At 36.5% G+C, this 19,801-nt stretch overlaps 1 protein-coding gene across 1 annotated transcript in view; it reads right to left on the bottom strand.

Annotated features, from left to right (window-relative positions):
• LOC104132917 (RAB3A interacting protein) overlaps window positions 1–12,214 on the bottom strand; it is a 25,735-nt gene extending 13,521 nt beyond the window's left edge. The window contains exons 1-5 of the mRNA XM_009646264.2: window positions 11,946–12,214; window positions 11,482–11,743; window positions 4,934–5,029; window positions 2,296–2,373; window positions 1,714–1,917 (exon numbers count right to left, since the gene is read on the bottom strand). Coding sequence (XP_009644559.1) covers window positions 1,714–1,917; window positions 2,296–2,373; window positions 4,934–5,029; window positions 11,482–11,743; window positions 11,946–12,196 — 891 coding nt within the window. The 5' untranslated portion in view covers window positions 12,197–12,214. The remainder of the gene's footprint in view (window positions 1–1,713; window positions 1,918–2,295; window positions 2,374–4,933; window positions 5,030–11,481; window positions 11,744–11,945) is intronic.
• Between the last annotated feature and the right edge of the window lie 7,587 nt (window positions 12,215–19,801).

The raw sequence follows: 19,801 nt of genomic DNA, 5'->3' as shown, positions 1-19,801 counted from the left end.
GGGGAAAATCTTTTTAGTAGGGCCAGCTGTGACAGGACAAGGGGTAATGGCTTTAAACTAAACCAGGGTAGGTTTAGACTGGATATAAGGAAGAAATTCTTTACAATGAGGGTGGTGAAACAGTGGAACAGGTTGCCCAGAAAGGTAGTAGAGGCCCCATCCCTGGAAACATTCAAGGCCAGGTTGGACGGGGCTCTGAGCAACCTAATCTAGTTAGCATTGTCCCTGCTCACTGCAGGGGGGTTGGACTAGATGACCTCTAGGGGTCCCTTCCAAACCAAAATATTCTATGACTCTATTCTATGAAGTGTCTCCTTACACAGCCAACAGAAGGGAGTCTGAACTAAAGAAAGATGTCAGGCAAGATGGGACCTTCTGCCGCATGTCCTTCATAGTCGCCACTTTCTCTCCACAAGACACTGAGGCAGAACAGATTTCTCCCCTCTCCCACTCTTTGATGTTTAAAAATTCCACCGAGTCATGACTTCAGTGTGACGCTTAAAAGTAATTGGATTCCATCCCAGCTCTCCCATTTTGTCTGCATCTTTCTGAAGAGGAACAAGGATTCAACTTTAATAAGTAGAACATCCTGGATACCACTAGAAGTGGGCAGGCAGGATGTAAAGCTTTTTTTTTTTTAAAGCCCAAGTATGAAACAAACTGGAAAATGCCTTTATTTTCTAGATTTATAGTAAAAAGGTGTATAGTATAAATGCACTTAATGATGACTGGCAAAACAAAGTATAAAAATGGCCACTGTGAATCACATTAAAGTTCCAGTCAGACTTGACTACAGAGCAGTACAAGAGGAAAGACAGTGACATGTCTTCATTTTACAGCCTCCCAATTCCTAGCAATCTGTAGTTAAAGCAGCTTCCTAAGCCAAATGTCATATCTATCTTCTATATATCTTGACAGGCTTTTCTTTTGTCACTTTGCAGGACTACATTTTGAACACATTTATATTTTTAATCTTGCTGCCTCGTGACAATGAGTTATGAAGTTTCATTATGTACTGACTGAAAATTATTTACCTTTTAGCTTCCAGAATTTTCTTATTACAAGCAATCATTAATATTTGTTCACCATTCATCTTCCCTGTCACCTGTGATTGTATAGATTTTTGTTCTACCTCAAGCATCTCCCTGCACAGAAATACTTCCATAGGCTTGACCATCTATGTCACACTTCCTTGTATTTTCATTATGTCCTTTCTGAGATGAAGATATCATAGCTGCATACATAGACACACACATTTACTACATGTTTATACAGCAGTGTAATGCTTTTTCTTTTGCTATTTATTCCTTTCCTAACAACTTCTAAGGCTCCGTGGGTCTTTGACCACAAGTTTATGAACTTTCTGTGATGGTCTTTGTAAAAAGTCACCAGGACTTATCATTCAGTTATACTGTATTTTTGTTTTATTTTGTTTTTCTTTTTTTTTTTTTTTTTTCTTAATTCCCATCTTTAAATTACTGATTCCAATATTTCAAATCTTATTGCATCTTCCCTTAATGATTTAAAGGTAAACAAGACTTGGAAAAATCACCACATATTGGTATGTAAGAAAAATTTTCTTTCATTAATTAAAAATATCTCTAAAACAGTCAGTATTACATGAAGATTTAATATATACTAGATTTACTTTGAGTAAAGAAAAACAATAAAGCTAGCTTATCAGCAAAAAGAGGACAATCCTTGTACTGTTACCTCTTTACAGTCTTTTACAATTGGCTGCATCATGGTAAGGTCCTGATGACTGCCACCCATAGCACTGCTTGTACTCTTGTTTCTTGCATGGCCCTTCTTGAAAGGAGTTTTTCCAGTAGACTGAAACTCCTTAGTTGGAGATGTCGGTGAAGTAGACAGTACTAGTGTTTTCAATGCTGCTACTTCAGCCTGGAGGACATCAATCTTGGGGTATGAAGGGGGAATAAAGTCATTAAACAAAATATCATATTAGGCTATGAATATGTTAAACCATTTAATAAAATTTCCAGTTATGTTGGTTCAAATAAAGACTTCATCTTCCAACAGTACTAACGCACAGATACCTATAAAATTGCATGCTGTAGTAACACTGGCTTCCTATGTACCTTGCTAGCTATTTGATGTGATGCTGAAACACTAGCTCTGTGCTCATAGGTGTTAACTAAGAATGTCAAGATGACACAAAACAACTTAGTATGTATTTTAATAATGCATACAGGTAATGCTCTATTTACATCTTTATGATTCACACTTTAGATTTATAACTATGTGAAAAGCCAAAGCAAGTCAGAAAAAACTCACCTTTCCCTGTGCTTCTTTTAACTGTTTTTCTGCTGCAGCTTGTTTGACATTAGCTTCTTTAACCATTTTGTGTGCTTCCTATAAAAAAATGTTTAGCTGGTAAATGCTTCACACAAATTTACAAGATCCAGTAAAAAAAAAAAAACCTAAGGATATACTTTTGCTTCATGATGACTACTTGTTAATAGAAAGTTGTGCAACAATCTGAAATTAAACAGTTGCATACTAAAAAATACCTACAAATCTATCATTTGGATTCATCACTGGCCCACCAAGTTTCTCCTGCTTGGTTCTGAGCCCAGATTCAGAAATCCAGCAACTCCACCCATGCCCCACCAGCAGGAACGATACCTGTCATGGACGCCAGGCTCCAGTCACGCTTCGGTGGCTGACAAGTCAAGTTCCTTGACCCCCAAGAGAAAGACTCAACCAGTAGCAACAAAAGCAACATAAGCACAGCGGCACATTCAAAAGAACTTCTCCCTTCTTCTAGCCAGAATAACCAGTTATAGTCAGCTGTAAATTTCTGCATGAAGGAACTGGTCAAACAACTACGAAATCAAATTCTTATCATCAATAAAACAGACAAAGCAACAGCTTAAAATAGTTCATGGATTAAAGTATTTTACGGATTAATAAACATTTGTAAGTAGAACAGAAAAAGCACTAAAAACCAATTCAAGTAAAGAAACAAGGGTAAGCCAATAAAAAAGAAAGCGTAAAAGGACTGGGAATTTTTTAAACATCCTTTTACCTGCATAATGCATTTTACCTTTTGTCTGCATAATATATTTGTTTAGGCTCTGATCCAGCAATCTGCACCTGTGATCAAATTACTGTTCTTACTTGGTACTTACTAAAGGCAACAAAGATTGAAAGATCAGGGCCACCCACTAAATTACCTGGAATAGGTTCTTTCTCATATCTGTAAAGCGCCTAGCACGTTATCTGGACGCTATATAAATATAAAACAAGTTCATACATCGTCATACCAAAAGATCTGGCTCCCACCGGCATACAACACAGCTGTATAATATGGGTTTGTAAAATTCTCTTAAGTAACAACAGACACATGCAGGAATGAGAACATACACATTTATACAATGTGTACAAACACATTTAACATTGACCATGCAGTTTCTGCTTAGCGATGCACCTTTGAAAGCAAAGCATGTTACAGTGCAATAATGTAATATATACACCCAGCTGTGCAAAACAAGTCTCAATCCTCCATTGGGATGCATTAATGTAAGCTTCAGCATATCCACTTATACGGTCACTGAGATTAGTAGGATTCAGAGTGGAACATGGATTCAAGGGCTATAGATCCCAGCACAAAATCAGGAAACCTCAGCACTGTGTTTTGTTAGGGCCTCTTAGTGAAATCATATCACAAAAGAAAATACAAGTGACATGCCCACAACAGTTGGGAGTTCTGAATAATTAAAACTCACAGTTATTACTAATATACTATATTTCAAACATAGCTTTAACAAATTGATAACATTGTTCTAAGTTATAAAGTGTCATTAATATAAAATTTCACTAATAATTTTATTCTTATTCCTCTACAGTTATAATACCTGTCCCACATTCCCTGCCCCCCCAACACACACAAGTATTCATACTAAAAAGTACCTTTCCAGCCTCCCATTTATTCTCTACACAGAGGATCTGCTGAATATTTTAAGTAACTTTGCTCTACCGGGATGATGAAATACAATGCACTGCCAACCCACAGAGTGGTTTGTAATTTGATTTTTGAATGTCAGTATTTTCAAGGTTTTAATAGTGCTTTTGTACCAATACAACATCATTGGTTTAAATACCATTTCTAAAACATACTAATATTGTATCTTTGTACAGATGCTGAAACCCAATACTTACGATTTGGTAAACATAGTAAATTTCATAATCTGGAGGTGATTTATCTGAGAGTTATGAGTATCACAGTTTAGCCTCTAGGCATTCCTATATATATTCCTCTGATAAAATGAGAACTGATCCTGCTTCAACTATGGATTTACGATTTTCTTCTATGTAATAGAAGTGCACAATCTTTGCTGACACTACTGCCTTTTTCTCGAGTGAAAAGGTCCCACTTAAAGTTGAGGCTTTTCACTTGGTCACCAGGTTCCACCCTGGTGCATCACTCAATGTTTCTTTTCAAGTTTGTGGGAGTAGCATGCTGCCAGACCCAAAATTCAAAAGCTGAAAGCATAGTTATGTACTTGCTACCTCCATTGATCTGGAACTACATTATTATTTTTTTTATTTAGTCACCATGGCAACCCCAAATTTAGCTCTTATCTAGATAGCCTTGTTGTCAGACAGAGAAGCTGTCTCAAAATAGTTATGCCAAAAAATAAGCCTAAATACTTTTAAGCTTTCCGATATATTTTTCTTATTTTCTTCATTTTGTGCCTAGGCAGACTGACAAGCTCAAAAAGGTCTCTTTCATTTAAGTGAAAAGTCTACTGCTTGCTCTTAAGCCTTTACATCAACACACCCGGGTCTTGAGGACAAAAATCCCTTTATAAGCTCATTGCAAAGAATTTCAGCATACAATATACTGATTCTACATAAAACATCTGGCTCAGCTTCCTTTAAGTATATCACATCGAAGACTCCAACAAACCTCAAACAGACTAGCTGTAAGTTCTTCCAACTCCTGTCCAAGTTGATCTCGCACTTTAGAAAGCCTTTCACATTCTTCATCTTTTAACTTCAGCTCCTATGGAAAATTGAAAGTTATTTATTCTGACTTAGAGTAGCAATTTGGCCTTTTAAAGCTAAAACCAGAGAGAGGGGGGAGAAAAAGAAAAAATCAGAGGAACATAAAACCTTTGCTAAACAAAGCCTTTTAAAATATTAATCTTAACACTAGAAGTAATTAATGCTGCACATACATACAGCTATTCTTCCTGCTATACAGCAATATACCAGGCCAATCTAAAGTATCTCTAACCTAGACATCAGCATTTCCAAAAGTCTCTGGAAGTAAAAAAAGCTTTTTTTCCTTTAAGTGTAGAAGACTAAAGTCACTTAAATTATAGAACAAATTAATTATTGGGACAGACAGAATACCAGTTCTGTTTACCCATTTCTTAATAGACACTTAAAGAAACTAATCCTTTAAAGAAAAAAAAAATTCGAAAAAGCTTTTTCCTCAAGACAGTCCCCAATTCTAAAAGAATCTTGAAGCATATTTTAATATAAATATTGTCTCCTGCATATCTGCTTACAAACTAATACAGTGATTCCAAAATCATAGTGCAATTATATCTTTGCTCTTGTTTATGCAGATATAAATCAAATTAAAGGAACTTAATGAAATCCAAGATGTTATTTATCTACACCACTAAAATTTGAGTGAGGAAGGCCTGACCACATCACTTTTACAGTAAGATTTTAACACAGATCTGGCAGCATAAGCATTACACATGCCCAATCTCATCTGTATTATCCTAAGTACTAAGAGGGAAAAGTGGGGTAATCTGCAGAGAAGTACAAAAAGGTTGACAAGGAATTTGAAAGAAGAGTTCCTCTCCCCTTCCCCAACTAAACTCTGGAATCTCTTGCAAGAAAGAGAATGATGGAGATAGAAAGTAAGGGAAAGAAAAGCAGCAGACAGCCCGCTCTGACTTTTCAAGCATTTTTTTTTTTGCCATAATCCCCCTCCAATCCCTATCTAGTTCTTCCTTCTCTTCTTTTCCCCCGCCAAGCTAGTTATTACACTACCATTGCTCCTGAAATGCAGGACCCAAGCCTGCCACTGACATGTTAAAGACTCCAAATACAATCTAGCAATGATTTGCTTTGAAAACGTCCAGAAACCAGTTAAATCCTCATTGTTGTACACAATGATGCGGGAAACTACATCTTGCCTTGCAGCATGCTGACATTAGGTCTCACCCTCAATTTCTGCAGTGAAACTGGCAATAGATTTTCCTCTAAGATGAAGTGTCCTGTTTGACTTCAGCTCCTAAATTCAACAAGTGTTTCAGGACTACTCTAAACTCATTTAGTATCAAAGGCATTGCCTCTCCCTTTTGGAAATGAAAGATTCTCATGCAAAATCCTAAGGCTCAAATTTCATGTGTTCCTATACATGCAGAGAATATATCAATACATTTCCTTTGGCGTACTTCACTGATTTGTATGGAAAATGCTACATACACATCAGTACAACTTAAAAGGGTGTTATATTAACATTAAGGTCAAGAGTTTTCAAACTCACAATGAAGGTAGAACTACCCCGGGTTCACTTTTGGGCTACTACTATCAACATGCGCTTTAAAGTAAGATGGTTACAGTTTTGCCTGCAACTGGAAAGATTAGGGGGAGGCAGATTAAAATTCAGGCAGACAAGTACAGCTACTTAATGAAAACAGAAAGTAGACAACATCAGGCAGTCTACTACACATGGCTGCTTAGCTAGATTTGTCAAACACTGGGCAAGTTTCCATTACATGATTCAGGAAGAGCATAATATAACACATTATTTTGCCAAACAAGTTTAGTAGCTCAGGTTTTCTAAGCAGGGCAGAAATAAAGAGTGCCCAAAGCAAAAAGCTTAGCAGTTATTAGGCACATTACTACTGCCTGTGTCTTAAAGGCATTGCTGGAGACTTCCCAGCCATACACAATACAGAGGCAGAAAAGAAAACTGCATATGTTAGACTGATCACCCATGCCAGAGTCCTTCCCACATTATGGTTCAGAAAACGTAACTACATAAAGGTGAGCTATTATAAAGCACACACACAGTTATTGAAGTAGGTAATAGAAAAAAAGTTTAAATTGCATGAAAAAAAAATAACATTAAAAAAAATCCTGTATCAAAGAATCGTACTATTGTTTATTTCCCTTTGATCTTCACAGACTACAAGGTAGGTCTTTAGAAAGAACCAGTAAGATAAGGAATGCAAATTACTGCTTCAAAACCATTCATATTTTAAATTCTAGACATCCCATATCCAGTTCAGCAATTTAACCAAGTCGGAACTAGATGCGAAGATCACAGAAAGAAGGAAGATTTTCTACAGATATCACCTCAAACCAGAACCGTGGGATACTGCTGAATTCTGAAGTTGTCAAAAAGGTTTGTTTTTACAATAGAATACATTTCTATCTTACTGGTCTTCACTCAGCACCCAAGTTAAACAAGCTACATAAAAATCAGTCCACTGCAAGCAGATTTACAAGGGTGTTCAACGTGAGAGAAGGTCCAGAATACCTTTGCAGAGATAAGAGCATTTCAGAAACTACTGAATTATCACCTTATGGTGTGGGTGAAGACACTTCTGTTTTGCTTGCAAGTAGCCTTCTACTTGCCTGAGAAAATTTCTATGCCTACGATACACTACAACAGCATCAGTCAGAGATGTGGAAACTGAAAACTTTCATTACTCAAAGACAGCAAGGAACTGCTAAACACTTTCGGAAAACCAACCCATCTTTAGCAATCACAAGCCATGGGCCTTACAATTCAACTGCAATTTTGTTTTAGAGAAGCTTGAAAGCATACTCTCCAGTGGAGTTCTGGGGTGGTATATTATTCTGGAGCAACCTCATTTTTATTGTTCATTAACATGTAAGCAAAGGACAATGTACTATAGAGTACTACTGGAATTCCTGGATAGTTATTGTGAATCTGCTTATTCATTAATCCATGCAGAGTTTTAAAAAGTCATGTTTTACTGTGGAAAAATAAATCACTGTATAAGCGTGGAAAAAAGTCTCAATTTCACTCTAGTGGGGAAATAATTCAAATTTCTACTACAAAAAGTCAAACATGCTTTTTATTTGGTACCAACAAGCCTACAGATCTTACTCTAAAAACCGTGTGAAGCATGGAATTCATTCTCAAACTGAGTACGGTATTTGCAACCAACATCTCTGGTAGATCGCTCTTTCCTCATCAGAGAAGAGGGTTAACCATCGGTGACAGCTGATAATTTCAACACTCCAGGAAAGAACATATCAACAAAGAAAACTAAGTTTCTCTCTGCAGTCATGGATGACATCTTTATATTGACTGATTGATGAGGAAATAACTTCAGGGCCAGATCACACAAAAATTAGAGGAAAACATGACTATGAACTGCCACAGCTCAGAAACTACAACCGAGCTATCGAAAACACATGCAACATGCTGGTTACTTAAGATGAAAATCAAACAAAAAGTATCCCTTTTCAAGGACTCCACTAAACTTGCACATCAAGAAACACCACCTATCAAAATACCATCACTGTTCTCTCAGATGTTATCTACATGTGGTTGATCTACCTTCAGTAACCACAGTGAGACAGCTCAATCCAAACATGGCAGAAAAAATGCAAACTCAGAGAGACACGAGGAGGTAAGGTCCCAGGCACTGAATCACTAAGCCTTTTAACACCTTCTCAATTTTCCTGATGCTGCTTTAAAAGGGTAGCAAAACAAGGAGTAAGGTTCAGATCATCTAAAGCAAGGGCTCTTCAGCTCTACTTTACAGAATATAGCCAGAAATTAAGACTTCAGCAAAAAAAAAGCAAAAATTACCTGAATGGTGTCAACAAGAAGTGAAAAATTTATGCAATTTTAATTAAGGAGGCATTTTAAGGCAAAAGTATGTCCAATCTTATGTGCTTCATTAGTATAGAATGTTGCCCTGCTGTTACCTCTGACCCAACCTTTCTCCCAATCTTATGACACGATTTGGTGCTGCAACTGATCTAGATTGAAGTAGAAAGTATATTTCCTCTCACCAAGAAACAAATTTTGAAAGTTTTTTTGTTGGGTTTTTTTGGGGGTTTTTTTGGGGTTTTTTTTGGTTTTGTGTTTTTTTTTTGTGTTTTGTTTTTTTTTTTTTTTTTTTTTTTTTACACACAATTTTGCCAACAATACTGTTCATTTTAAAAGTGAAGCCTGGAGTCTTAGGAAACACAAGCCATACACAAAGGAGGAAAAAAAAATTATCTTTATTCTATTCCTGAATAATTTCTTCAAGAACCATACTTAAATGTCTAACAATTATATGCCCTACATATATTCTCTAATACAAAAACCTGAGAGCATATTAAGAAAAAAGTTGCACTCCAAGTAGAGACATGAAAAAAGTAGATGGTGTATCCCTAAGCTTCAAAATTCCTATTTCCTTTCTAATTCCTTTTCTGATCACCACTGCAGCAAATTCAAATCAATCTTTAATGCATATTACAATAGCATACAGTTTGGGTAAGAAATTTGGAACAAATGAAAAATGAAAGACAGCAAATTTGTGTTTACTTTGTTCACTCCTGGAAAGTCTGGAGCCTGTAAGGTTTCTAGGCTCAATGAGCTCACAAAATTCAAGTGCAAATTGTATTCCCATTCCTAATAAACAGCAACAGAGACTTACAGAGAATTTAGAAACATTCTGCAAAAAACAACCAGCTATACACAGGCACTACCTATTAATTATATCTCTACAGATTTTCAAACCAAATACTCATTGACAAAAGTGAATATACTTGGAAATAAAAGTTTCAAAACTGTATGTCATACTGAATATCACAGAGTGGGCACAGCCCTATGTGAACAGCCCTGACTTTTGGAAGAAATCAATCAGGGATAAATTAGGGATAGAAAAAAGTAGTCCTTACACAGGAAGTGGAAGAAAGTAGCTATTACTGAAGGAATACAGACTGTACAATAATAAAGCCTAAAGACTGCTATGACTCCCGTGTTACTGAGCAATTCTGAAACAGTACAAGTTTAGGAAGACAACCAGACAAAATAAGTTATCCATCCAGTGTAACACTGGTAAGAATAAGCCAGATGGGTTGAGAATTAGCAAGAACTTAGACATCAACAGTCTCAAGTTAGTGCTGAATTGCTTTTGTTAAGACCACCCAAAGGGTTTGAAAATACATAGCATGCAGTTAGTATGTCCCAGCAGCCTTAATGTTATTTCCTTAAAAATTACCTCAACAAATTTCAGAGTGAAATAGGAAACATTTCAATCTTTAAGAGACAAAGTGGTATACACTGGAATAAGATTTGTAGATTATTCCAAGGTAACAGTAGCAGATCCGAGTTGTGGTTTTCAAGTACGTTACCTGTGCTTTAGTATACGATCAGGAGCTGGAAGACCTTTGCTGAAGTTTAAACTTTAATTTTTCTAAGGTTCCAAATTTAACTGCTAGGATTATATATTCACATGCAAGGTCCTCAAACTTAGCTCAGGTTAATGTTTCCTTTCAGTGGTCAAATGCTAAGCAAACAAACACATTAGCAAAGGAAGCAACTACTCAGCAACAAAATAATCAGAAGAAGTGATGTCAGAATCCATATTTAAGATTCACATTAACAAGGGAAAATGCAACTATGACAAATTATGACTACATTCAACAAGATGAGGTAGCAAACAGAGGAAAACAAGTTCAAACACAAGATAAGATGAGCTTAAGTCTAAACAAGAATGGAATCATGTAGAGGAGAGGAAAGGGCACAGATACAAATAGCACAAAATCTACTCGGAAGTTTAAGCACAGAGGGATGTTAAAATGATAAACAACAGCTTTGCATTTATATAGCACCATCCATCCAAACAAGACAAAGCGCTTTACAAATATTAATGACTTGAGCCAGGGTGTCTTCAAAGGTATCCATATTCAATTTGAAGCGTGGTGTAACAGTACTCTAAAGAACACCAGTGACATCTTTATCGCTTCTTTCCTATGCAGGCATTCCCCTAGAAAGTATCACAAGTACTCCAGTTCTAAAGCATTTCTATACCCCATGACACATGCTACACTTTTATACTCTGGAAGAAAGAAGACTTGAGAGGTACATAATCAGCATCTATAAATACTTATACAGTAACAGTGGAACGACAGAAAACTATTCTTATTCTCAAATGTCAAAATGAAGGAATGGTCTACATTTCAAAGAAAAAGTATGTTTAATCAGATATTGCAACAAAAGCTTTCCATGGTTAAGTAGCAGCAAGCACTAGAAAAAAAACCTATCACGGAATAATTCTAAGACATTAGCACTGCACACATTCAGACTAATTTTACATAAAATAATTACATCCTAACAATTCTGTAAGAAATTAGTAGACTCAGACTGCACCTTCTAGCCCATCTATCGTTCTGCAATACTAGAAACACTTTGAAGAGAGAAAAAGCGGGAAGAGACAAGACAAGAAGCCTTACCCTCTGAGCTTTTGCAAGTTCTTCTTTCAATCTTTCATAGCCCTTTTCTCTTACTTCCAGTACAGATGGGCTCCGTAAGTGAGATAAACTGTCTGTACTCAACCCAAAAATATCTTCATTTCCTTCAGCAACATCTGCTACTGTGGCACCCTGCAAAAACTCTCTCTCTGCATTATTGCTCTCCTTTCTGGAATTATTGTGATTGAATGACCCACCCTGGGGTCCAGAGGTAGAACAAAGTACTGCGTCGGTAACATTGATGCTGTAAAGAGAATGATATGGTTTTTATTTATAAAATACTTTATGAAGAAATATTTTAGAAGAGGCAGTAGTGGTGTTGAATGTACCAATATGGACACTATTTAATATTACAACATTGTAAGTAATATTAAAATTATATCTTTAGTAAAGCAAGTGGTTTATATGCAACAAACATCAGCAATTTAAAGACACACAGAACTTACCTGACACCTGATGCTTCTCCACAATTCAGTTGTCTGGGAGATGAATAAACAGGTTGTGTGGGAAGGTCAGAAACATTTAATGCATTGGGCTGGATTGGTGTGGAGGACACAACAGAAGGATGTGGTCGGTAGATAACACTGGGTGAGGTAGTTTGTTCCTGAGTCCCTGGCTCATTTACTCCCAGAAGATCTGGCGTAGTAGGCGAAGCAAGGTTCACTTCATGAAAGCCTTCCAAGGGGTCACTGGCCATAATAAAAGCCTCATCATACGAAACCCTGAATTAAATAATCACATTATCAGAATGGAAACAGGAAATATTTCATTATATCTGACAACTATTTGAATTAAAAAAACACCCAGACAATTATGTTCAGAATACTTCGTGATATAATGGAAACTGTGGACCAATCTTGCAAAAGCATCAACTTCAACCACCAAAAATGTTTTTAACACACATTGGACTGTCGAGTCCAGAAGATCTAATAGTGAACTCCACATCTAAGTGGAATGACGAAATCAAGAACACAGTCTATAACATAAAAAAAGTCATCATTAATACAGCCTAGACCTGTTTAGCATCAAAATACAAATATATTACATTCATGAAAGACAAGGAGACCTTGGAACCAGTAAGAAAAAAATAAAAACATGTTAGGAACTAAAGCTTCCACTTTTAATCTCAATGAAGCAAATAATCTAGAGACAGAAATCAGTGAACCTTTAAATAAATTACAGTCCAAAGCAGTTTTGGTTAATTTACACACCTGACCTTCTCACAGTTCACTGAAACGATAGAACTAGCCAGTAAGACTTCTCATGAAGTATGATGATGTGTATTTAACACGTCACATGATTAAGTGATGATGACAATTGCAAATGAGTATCATACCAAAACCTTATTACAGGTGAAAGTGTACTATGAGTTAGCAATTTAACTGGCAGTATCCTTTTTTTAATTCCATACGTTTTTCATAACTTCAACAGAAAACAAGTACAACACATGAACTTTACAAGCCCCATGAGAAAGCTCCTATTTTCCAGCAGTTTATCAGAGATCACAAAAATCTTTGCATGATTCAAAACTATAAGGTGGAAGTAGCATGGAGAAATTTGTGAAGGAATTACTTAGCAGTGATTATTCACTGCAAAAACCATTTTCCATGTCATACAAAAAAAAAAGACAAAATTAAGGCTTCACAAAGGTACTTAACATGCAAAAAAAGAAATGTAGCATCTAAATGAATTGCATTTTACAGAGAAATCTGCTTGGTTCTTACAAGTGAAAAGACAAGGCAGAGAGAAGATCTAGAAAGATGATGGTGACAGCCATGAAGAGATGATGTCATCTACTTACATGTACGTGCAGTTCATTATCTACTTCATAAAACACACAAAATACCGAGAATGGAACGCCCAAATTAGCATATGCAGTAGTGTTTTAGTTACATCAATACTTTTTGGTCATCTTAAACTCAAAGAGCACTGTTCAGAACTATTTTGCATCTCAAGGATTGTACTAGTGTGGATACATCAATGTTAAGTTGCTTTACCACATTATCAGGTACATGTGGAAGAAATTAATTTGTTCAGACAGCAAGAATATGTTATTTTTTCCCTGTCTCTGTTAATTGCTTTCACAAAAAAAAAAAAAAATAACCTCTGAGAAACTTTCTAGACTTAAGGCACATAAAGGACCTTACAGGAATAAAAGGGGAAGTTGTTTGGTTTGGGGTTTTTTTTCTGTTTTATGCAGAAATTTGTTTCATTTTGAACTATCAACAGCAGTTGCACAAACATGATTTACACAGAAAAACACTGTCACAGTTTTGGGTTTTGGAGCTTTTCTACCATAACAGAGATGAACAGCTTATCTTTGAGTTCAAGTAAGTTTGAAAAATATTCTTGTTTTCCCTATAGTTCTTCTTAACTATTATAAACATTCTAATTACATGCTCTACATGATGATAAAGCCTGTTGAGTCAACAAATTTCAATGAAGGGACTGCCAGAGCAAGAGGACATTTCTTCAAGGTTACATTTCAAAAGTGTTTTCAGCTCTACAGTGCAACTACTACATGTCATTGTTTTTACATTTAATAAGCTAAAATACTGCCATCTTGAAAAAATAAAATTGCAGAAACAGTCCTTCATCAGCCCAGCTGAAAAATATCCATCTCACCAGTCTCAAAGTCAGGCTCACATCTACACAAACACATTTGCTTTCATTGCTCCCACCACTCTCCTCTTTTTCAGCCACCAAGTAAGCCATACCCAATACTACTATACTGGCAATGCTGCCAAGATGTCTCTTCACATTCCTGATTCTTAGGATTTCAGTCTTCACAATTAACAGAAGATGCAGACTTCTGAAAAGGGATGTAGAAAGGCTGCCTGGATGCCTTGCCTTTTCTTTGCCTACAGCACCTAGGAAAGTGCATCGAAAACCACCCAACAGAAGCAAAGATTGAGAACATAGCTGAGAGCAAAACAGGAACAACTCTTCTGCCACGTCCTCCCTTCTGTTGCCTAGTTTCCATTTCAAGTTCGAAAGACACATTCATAGTTCCACTGAAACCTCACAACCTGATTCCCCTGAAACCTCACAACCTGATTCCCCTGAAACCTCACAACCTGACTCGATGTTCAGTACTTGATGGTACCACAGTGTTTTGCATCACCAGTACTACTGGTTGCTTTCAGTTGCATACCCCATTGGGCTGAAATTTTCTATGCAAGTTTTTTCTCTCCAAACTGATTTTAAAGAATACTACTTAGCCATTTCCAAGGAAAAAACTTATTTGTCACTTTTTAATGTGTTTTACTATTTCTGTACAAATCTTAGGGCTATCTGTTCGGAGCAAATGCTTCAAGTACATTAAGTAAGTGACAGGCTCAAAGATGAGCCATTCCATATCTTTATGATAATTTACACGAAATCAGCTACATTATGAAGTGCAGAAAGTCATGCTGGCTCACACAGAGGAAAATTATTAGAAGCCTGCTTATTATCTTCCAAGTGTTCAAATGCTTTTCTAGCTCCCCTTCTGGACCATCACATCAACCTACAAGAAACAAAGTAGTATGTTTGTAAAAAAAAAAAAAAAAACACACAAAAAAAACCAACCCCAACCCCAAAAAAGTCTATCCTACCTACATGCTCCTATTCCTATCAGAAATGTTCCACTTAACTCCTTTCCTATGGTTTTTCCTCCACCTAACCCACCTATACCCTGCAGTTGTTTTAATTGTAAAAAAAAAAAAAAAAAAAAAAAATTCTGGCATTTTATTTGCAAGGCTATAGCTCTGTTTATACATTAAATATCAATCTCAGCCTAAACAGACAAGAGGGACTTATAAGTAAATAAATCCATGCATGTCTTCTCAGTTATCAAAAACCAAGCTCTTTCTGATTCAGTAAGTTATACAAGTTATTCCTGGAAGAGCTGAAAATAAAGTCCCTCCGCTGAACTTTCCCCATAGCCTGTCAAATGGGCACTCATAAGCACACCATCTGTGTAAAACACTTCCCATTCACAACTTTTTCCTTTCCTAGCCTTACTTTTCACTTAGCAGTGAGCAGGCAGAAGCTGGGTACACCACCCATACAAGACAAAGAAGCCCATATTAAATATCTCCGTTTCAAGACTCGCCGACACCATTACGCTGTTACCAAGATGTCAGATGAACACACGTTATGCATTAATGAAACAACACGCACATGCAAAAAGCTAGGCGGTTCTAAAAATAAAAAGCTCTCTTTTGGGAAAGAACTCTTCAAAATAATGGTAAACAAAAAGAGGGGGAAAAAACACATTTAATCTCAGTGTAATTAAAGATTACAAGCTTGATTAAGGCTGGGCGGGGGGGTCATATTATTGACTAAGGCAGCAATGAACAGCCTTGCCATGAAGGAACATGAAGCACATGGTAAGCAGAGAGCTAAAGCTCTCTAGGAGCCAAACTGACAGTGTGTAAAAAAGCCACGGTATTGACACAGCACTCTTCAGTAGTAATTCTGCTACTGTGAATAAAAGCTGATAACCTGACATTTCAGGGCAGCACGCTTATTAAACAAAATCATGAATTTTCTTAATACTTTTTCTACCATACTAATATATGCTGAGAGCTTGGAATAACATTAGTGCCTACAAAATACTTAATTATTTTTGTCTTTGTTGATAGTATGCAATTTGGATGACATGCAAAATTCAAGTACTGTAATAAATCAGGATGAAACAACAAAATAAATTAATTTCCTTATACTTTCATCTGGAAACAATGCAAATTTGGTGGAAGCTGTCAAAATGTTGAAGCTTTTTATTACCTCTCCACTGCCACACTTGGCACTGCTGACTACCCACATAACTTCATGAGGAAACAATGTTCAAATCTGTTACTTTATCTAATATTAGACAAAAATGTACTAAAATGAAATCCATTTAACAACGCTCAGTTTAACATGTTTCTATAGCTCCTAATAGGAATCAAGAACTGTGAACATTTCCAACAGCAAATCAAAATGCTTAATCAAATTTTCCTCTTATTACTCTAAGAGGGGCTCAGCCACTTGTCTGAACCAAAGCAGTCAATAACTAAGTACTAAAAAGCTCCCTGAAAAGCAGTAATTTACTGTGGCTTGTTTTCTTCTGGGAAAAAAAAAAATGTATTGTTGAAAATCACCTATTACAAACTCTGGAGTTTGTCTTTCACAGATTGTTCAAAATTGTCATCTTCAGCCTGTCTTGCATTTAAAGGCAATCTCCTAATTGTTATAGCCCATTTAAAAGCAATGCCAGCACCAAACATCTCACACATCAAAAATCTCATTTTCAGCTTTAATAGTAAAGAGCACCATCACAACAGAACAGTTACCCGCTCAAGTGAAAAAAATTACATAAGGAAAAAGAAGTTGCTATTTCTAATTTCTAAACATTTTGATGAGAAGTAAATTCTACCAAAAAAGGTGCCTATTAGCTACAGTGTTTTAATCTTCACACAGCAGGCATTTCAAAATGTAATAAAGTCTCAAGGACTTCATTTATTAGACTCCAATGTCTGCTTCAGTTAATTTGGGATGGGACAGGCAAGTGGATTTTTTGTTGCAGTTCCTCAAAAGGACTGACATTAGCCCACCACTGGGCTTGCCGCCTTCTCTCAGTGGTTTTAAAAAAAAAGTTTTGAAGTATTTGGCATTATACAGTCTGGAATGTAATATGTTTTAAGCTCTACAGAACTACGTGGGGAATTAGAATAGCGGACTAATAAATACCTTTTAAAGAAAGAGGCCAATTAAGTACTATTACTCCTCCTCCACACCTATACCTACCAGATGCAAGCAGGCAGTTTAAAAAGTAAAACTGTTGTAAGGTATATACTGACATTGAAGTTCAAAGCCAATTCATTTACACCTATCCAGCATGAGATATTCATCAGGCATTGGCATGGGACAAAGAAGCTGGGTGGATTTTTTTTTTTTTCTAAACTGTTTTATATTTAAGCTTAGCCGCAGAATACAAGCCAGTTTAAACACTGCTATCAATGCCAGTTCATTGCACAAACACAATTCAAGATTTGGCAAAGAAATTCCCTTAAGAGTTGCAAAAAACAATTCCCACCTTTACAATTTGGAATTATGATAGAACTTCCCACTTCAGAAGCCCAAATACACAATTATTTTTTTTTTAGGCAGTGAGTTACAAGAGAAAAGAAAGCACTGAACTATTCCAGTCTACATATTCTACTTTTATTTGCGAGTGACCTTACACTTTGTATTTACCAACAGATAGTAAATTAGGCAAGATGGTAAATAGAAGGTAAACTGTAAGTTAGGCAAGTCTACAGAATTTAAGAGTTAGCAAAACCACACTTGGTTCAACATGAGAATATTTTTTCTATTGCATTCCCACTAGCATTGTCATATAATGCTATGATGTGGGTCTTTTTCTGTTCTTCACTTGCATGTTCAGCATCCAAAGCACTACTCCACACTGGTTTAAAAGAAACATGTAGTCTATTTGATAGCAAGATCTTATGAAGTTAAAAATTTTGCTGAACTGGCAATTAAAAAAAAAAATCTCTTTTGAAAACTTTATTATAGGGGTATCTTCAACTAGAAAAATACAGGTGCAGACAGCAAGTGTCTCTCAGAAACAAGAAGCACACGAGATTCGACGACCTGTATTTATGAAGTGCTTGAAAAACCTATAAACACGGGTTAGAGTTTGGTAGATAGTACACTTCTTACTAGAGAGAAAAATCAGTGCTTTGCAAGGTAGAATACTGCAAACTTATTGTAAACAAACATCCAAAGAATGCTATTCAGTTCACAAAGACTCTCTAAACCAAGTTAATTTAACTGCAAATATGATCCTCTTTGCAGACTGTTCTTTTTAAGACACAGCATTGTTCCACATTATGCTCAGAAACAACTTCACAATCCCATCTCAGGTTTAAGCCTGATCACAGTGACCATGACTGCAGTGTCATTCTTGCCAAGTCTTGGCCCTGAAGACCCTCTAATTTTCAGCTAATGCTGAAGATATTCAATTAGCAACTTATACAAAAACAATCACAATTTTCATGGTATGTAAAGCTTTCTAAATGTATATGCAAATGTATTTAAAGAAACATTTTCTTAATTTTGGGAAAAAAATTTCATCTATTAAACATAATTTAAGTATCTAACACAAGTTTTAGTCAAGTTACAGTGGACAAGATTTAGCATGCCATATTAAAAGAGGTCCTGAAAATAAAAATCCAAGGTACACTTTTTTTTCTGGGAAAATCCATAAATGTAAGTGGAACAGTGAGAGACCAGCTCATTTGGCATTTTACATGAATTTTAAATCAAGACAATAAAAGCTATTAAGATAGCTGCAGTCTATAATCAAAAAGGCTTATTGTGACTGGTTTTCTACAGAAAAAAAAATCCCCTTTTAAATATAATGTAACAACAAGGATATTTCAGTCGCAGCTGTGAGGTGCACTCCCATTTGTTATTTATTAAAAGCACAATGAGAATGGTAAATTATTTATCCTTCTTTGCTCACTAGGTAACATTAACCAAGCACAGCAGAAGAATGACTGCCAAGACACAAATACAGAAGGCCTGACTTTAATCCTCCCCAGAACTCCCTAAACAGATCTATAATAAAAACAATAAAAATACTACAGCAACAAGACCTCAAGTTTTGCCCTGTATTTTACTGAGGAATACAAATATTTGAACAGATGGTAGCTGCCAATACATGCTTCGAGACTGAATAACCTTACATCTGCTTCAAAACAGACGCTGATAATCTCAGAGTTAGGGCAAGTCTGTGGAAGATTAGTTATTTTAGCTATCTAGATCACTGTTTTTGAGACTCGCCAAGAACACGCTCAACAAATGAACACAGCGAACAAACCAAGCAATATAAAGCTTAGTACACTACCTGCAAACAAAACAGACAACACACTCAAACCGATGAAAACTGTTGCTCTTTGTCAGCAAGAGGGGCGTTGCGGGTATCATTAAGGATTTGGCCACTCGGTGTTCTGCTTCCAGAGCCCGGCGACTCTCAGGTTCAGCGGAGCATCAGCGCTTCGGCAGCACAAATTTCTGCACAGCTCATCACTTGCAATCAACTTGTAACCAGAATTGCCTTTCTCCGCCTTATTCTCTTAACGTAAACTGCGTTACGAAACTAAGGTTAACCGAAATCCCCGCTACTTAACTACTACCGTGTACAAGGCTCCTTAATGGCCAGCGGGTATTAACCTCAATATTGCTCGGGGACCTTCAAGCGACCAGAAGCACTGCAGGCGGGCGCAGCCCCACCGTCCCGCACGGCGGAACTCCCCTCCGCCCTCCAGCC

This window comes from Egretta garzetta, unplaced genomic scaffold, assembly GCF_000687185.1.
Source record: "Egretta garzetta isolate BGI_Z169 unplaced genomic scaffold, ASM68718v1 scaffold68, whole genome shotgun sequence".
NCBI classification, from domain to species: Eukaryota; Metazoa; Chordata; class Aves; order Pelecaniformes; family Ardeidae; genus Egretta; species Egretta garzetta.
The sequence above is the reverse complement of the archived record's forward strand: the minus strand, read 5'-3'. Positions and strand labels throughout refer to the sequence as shown.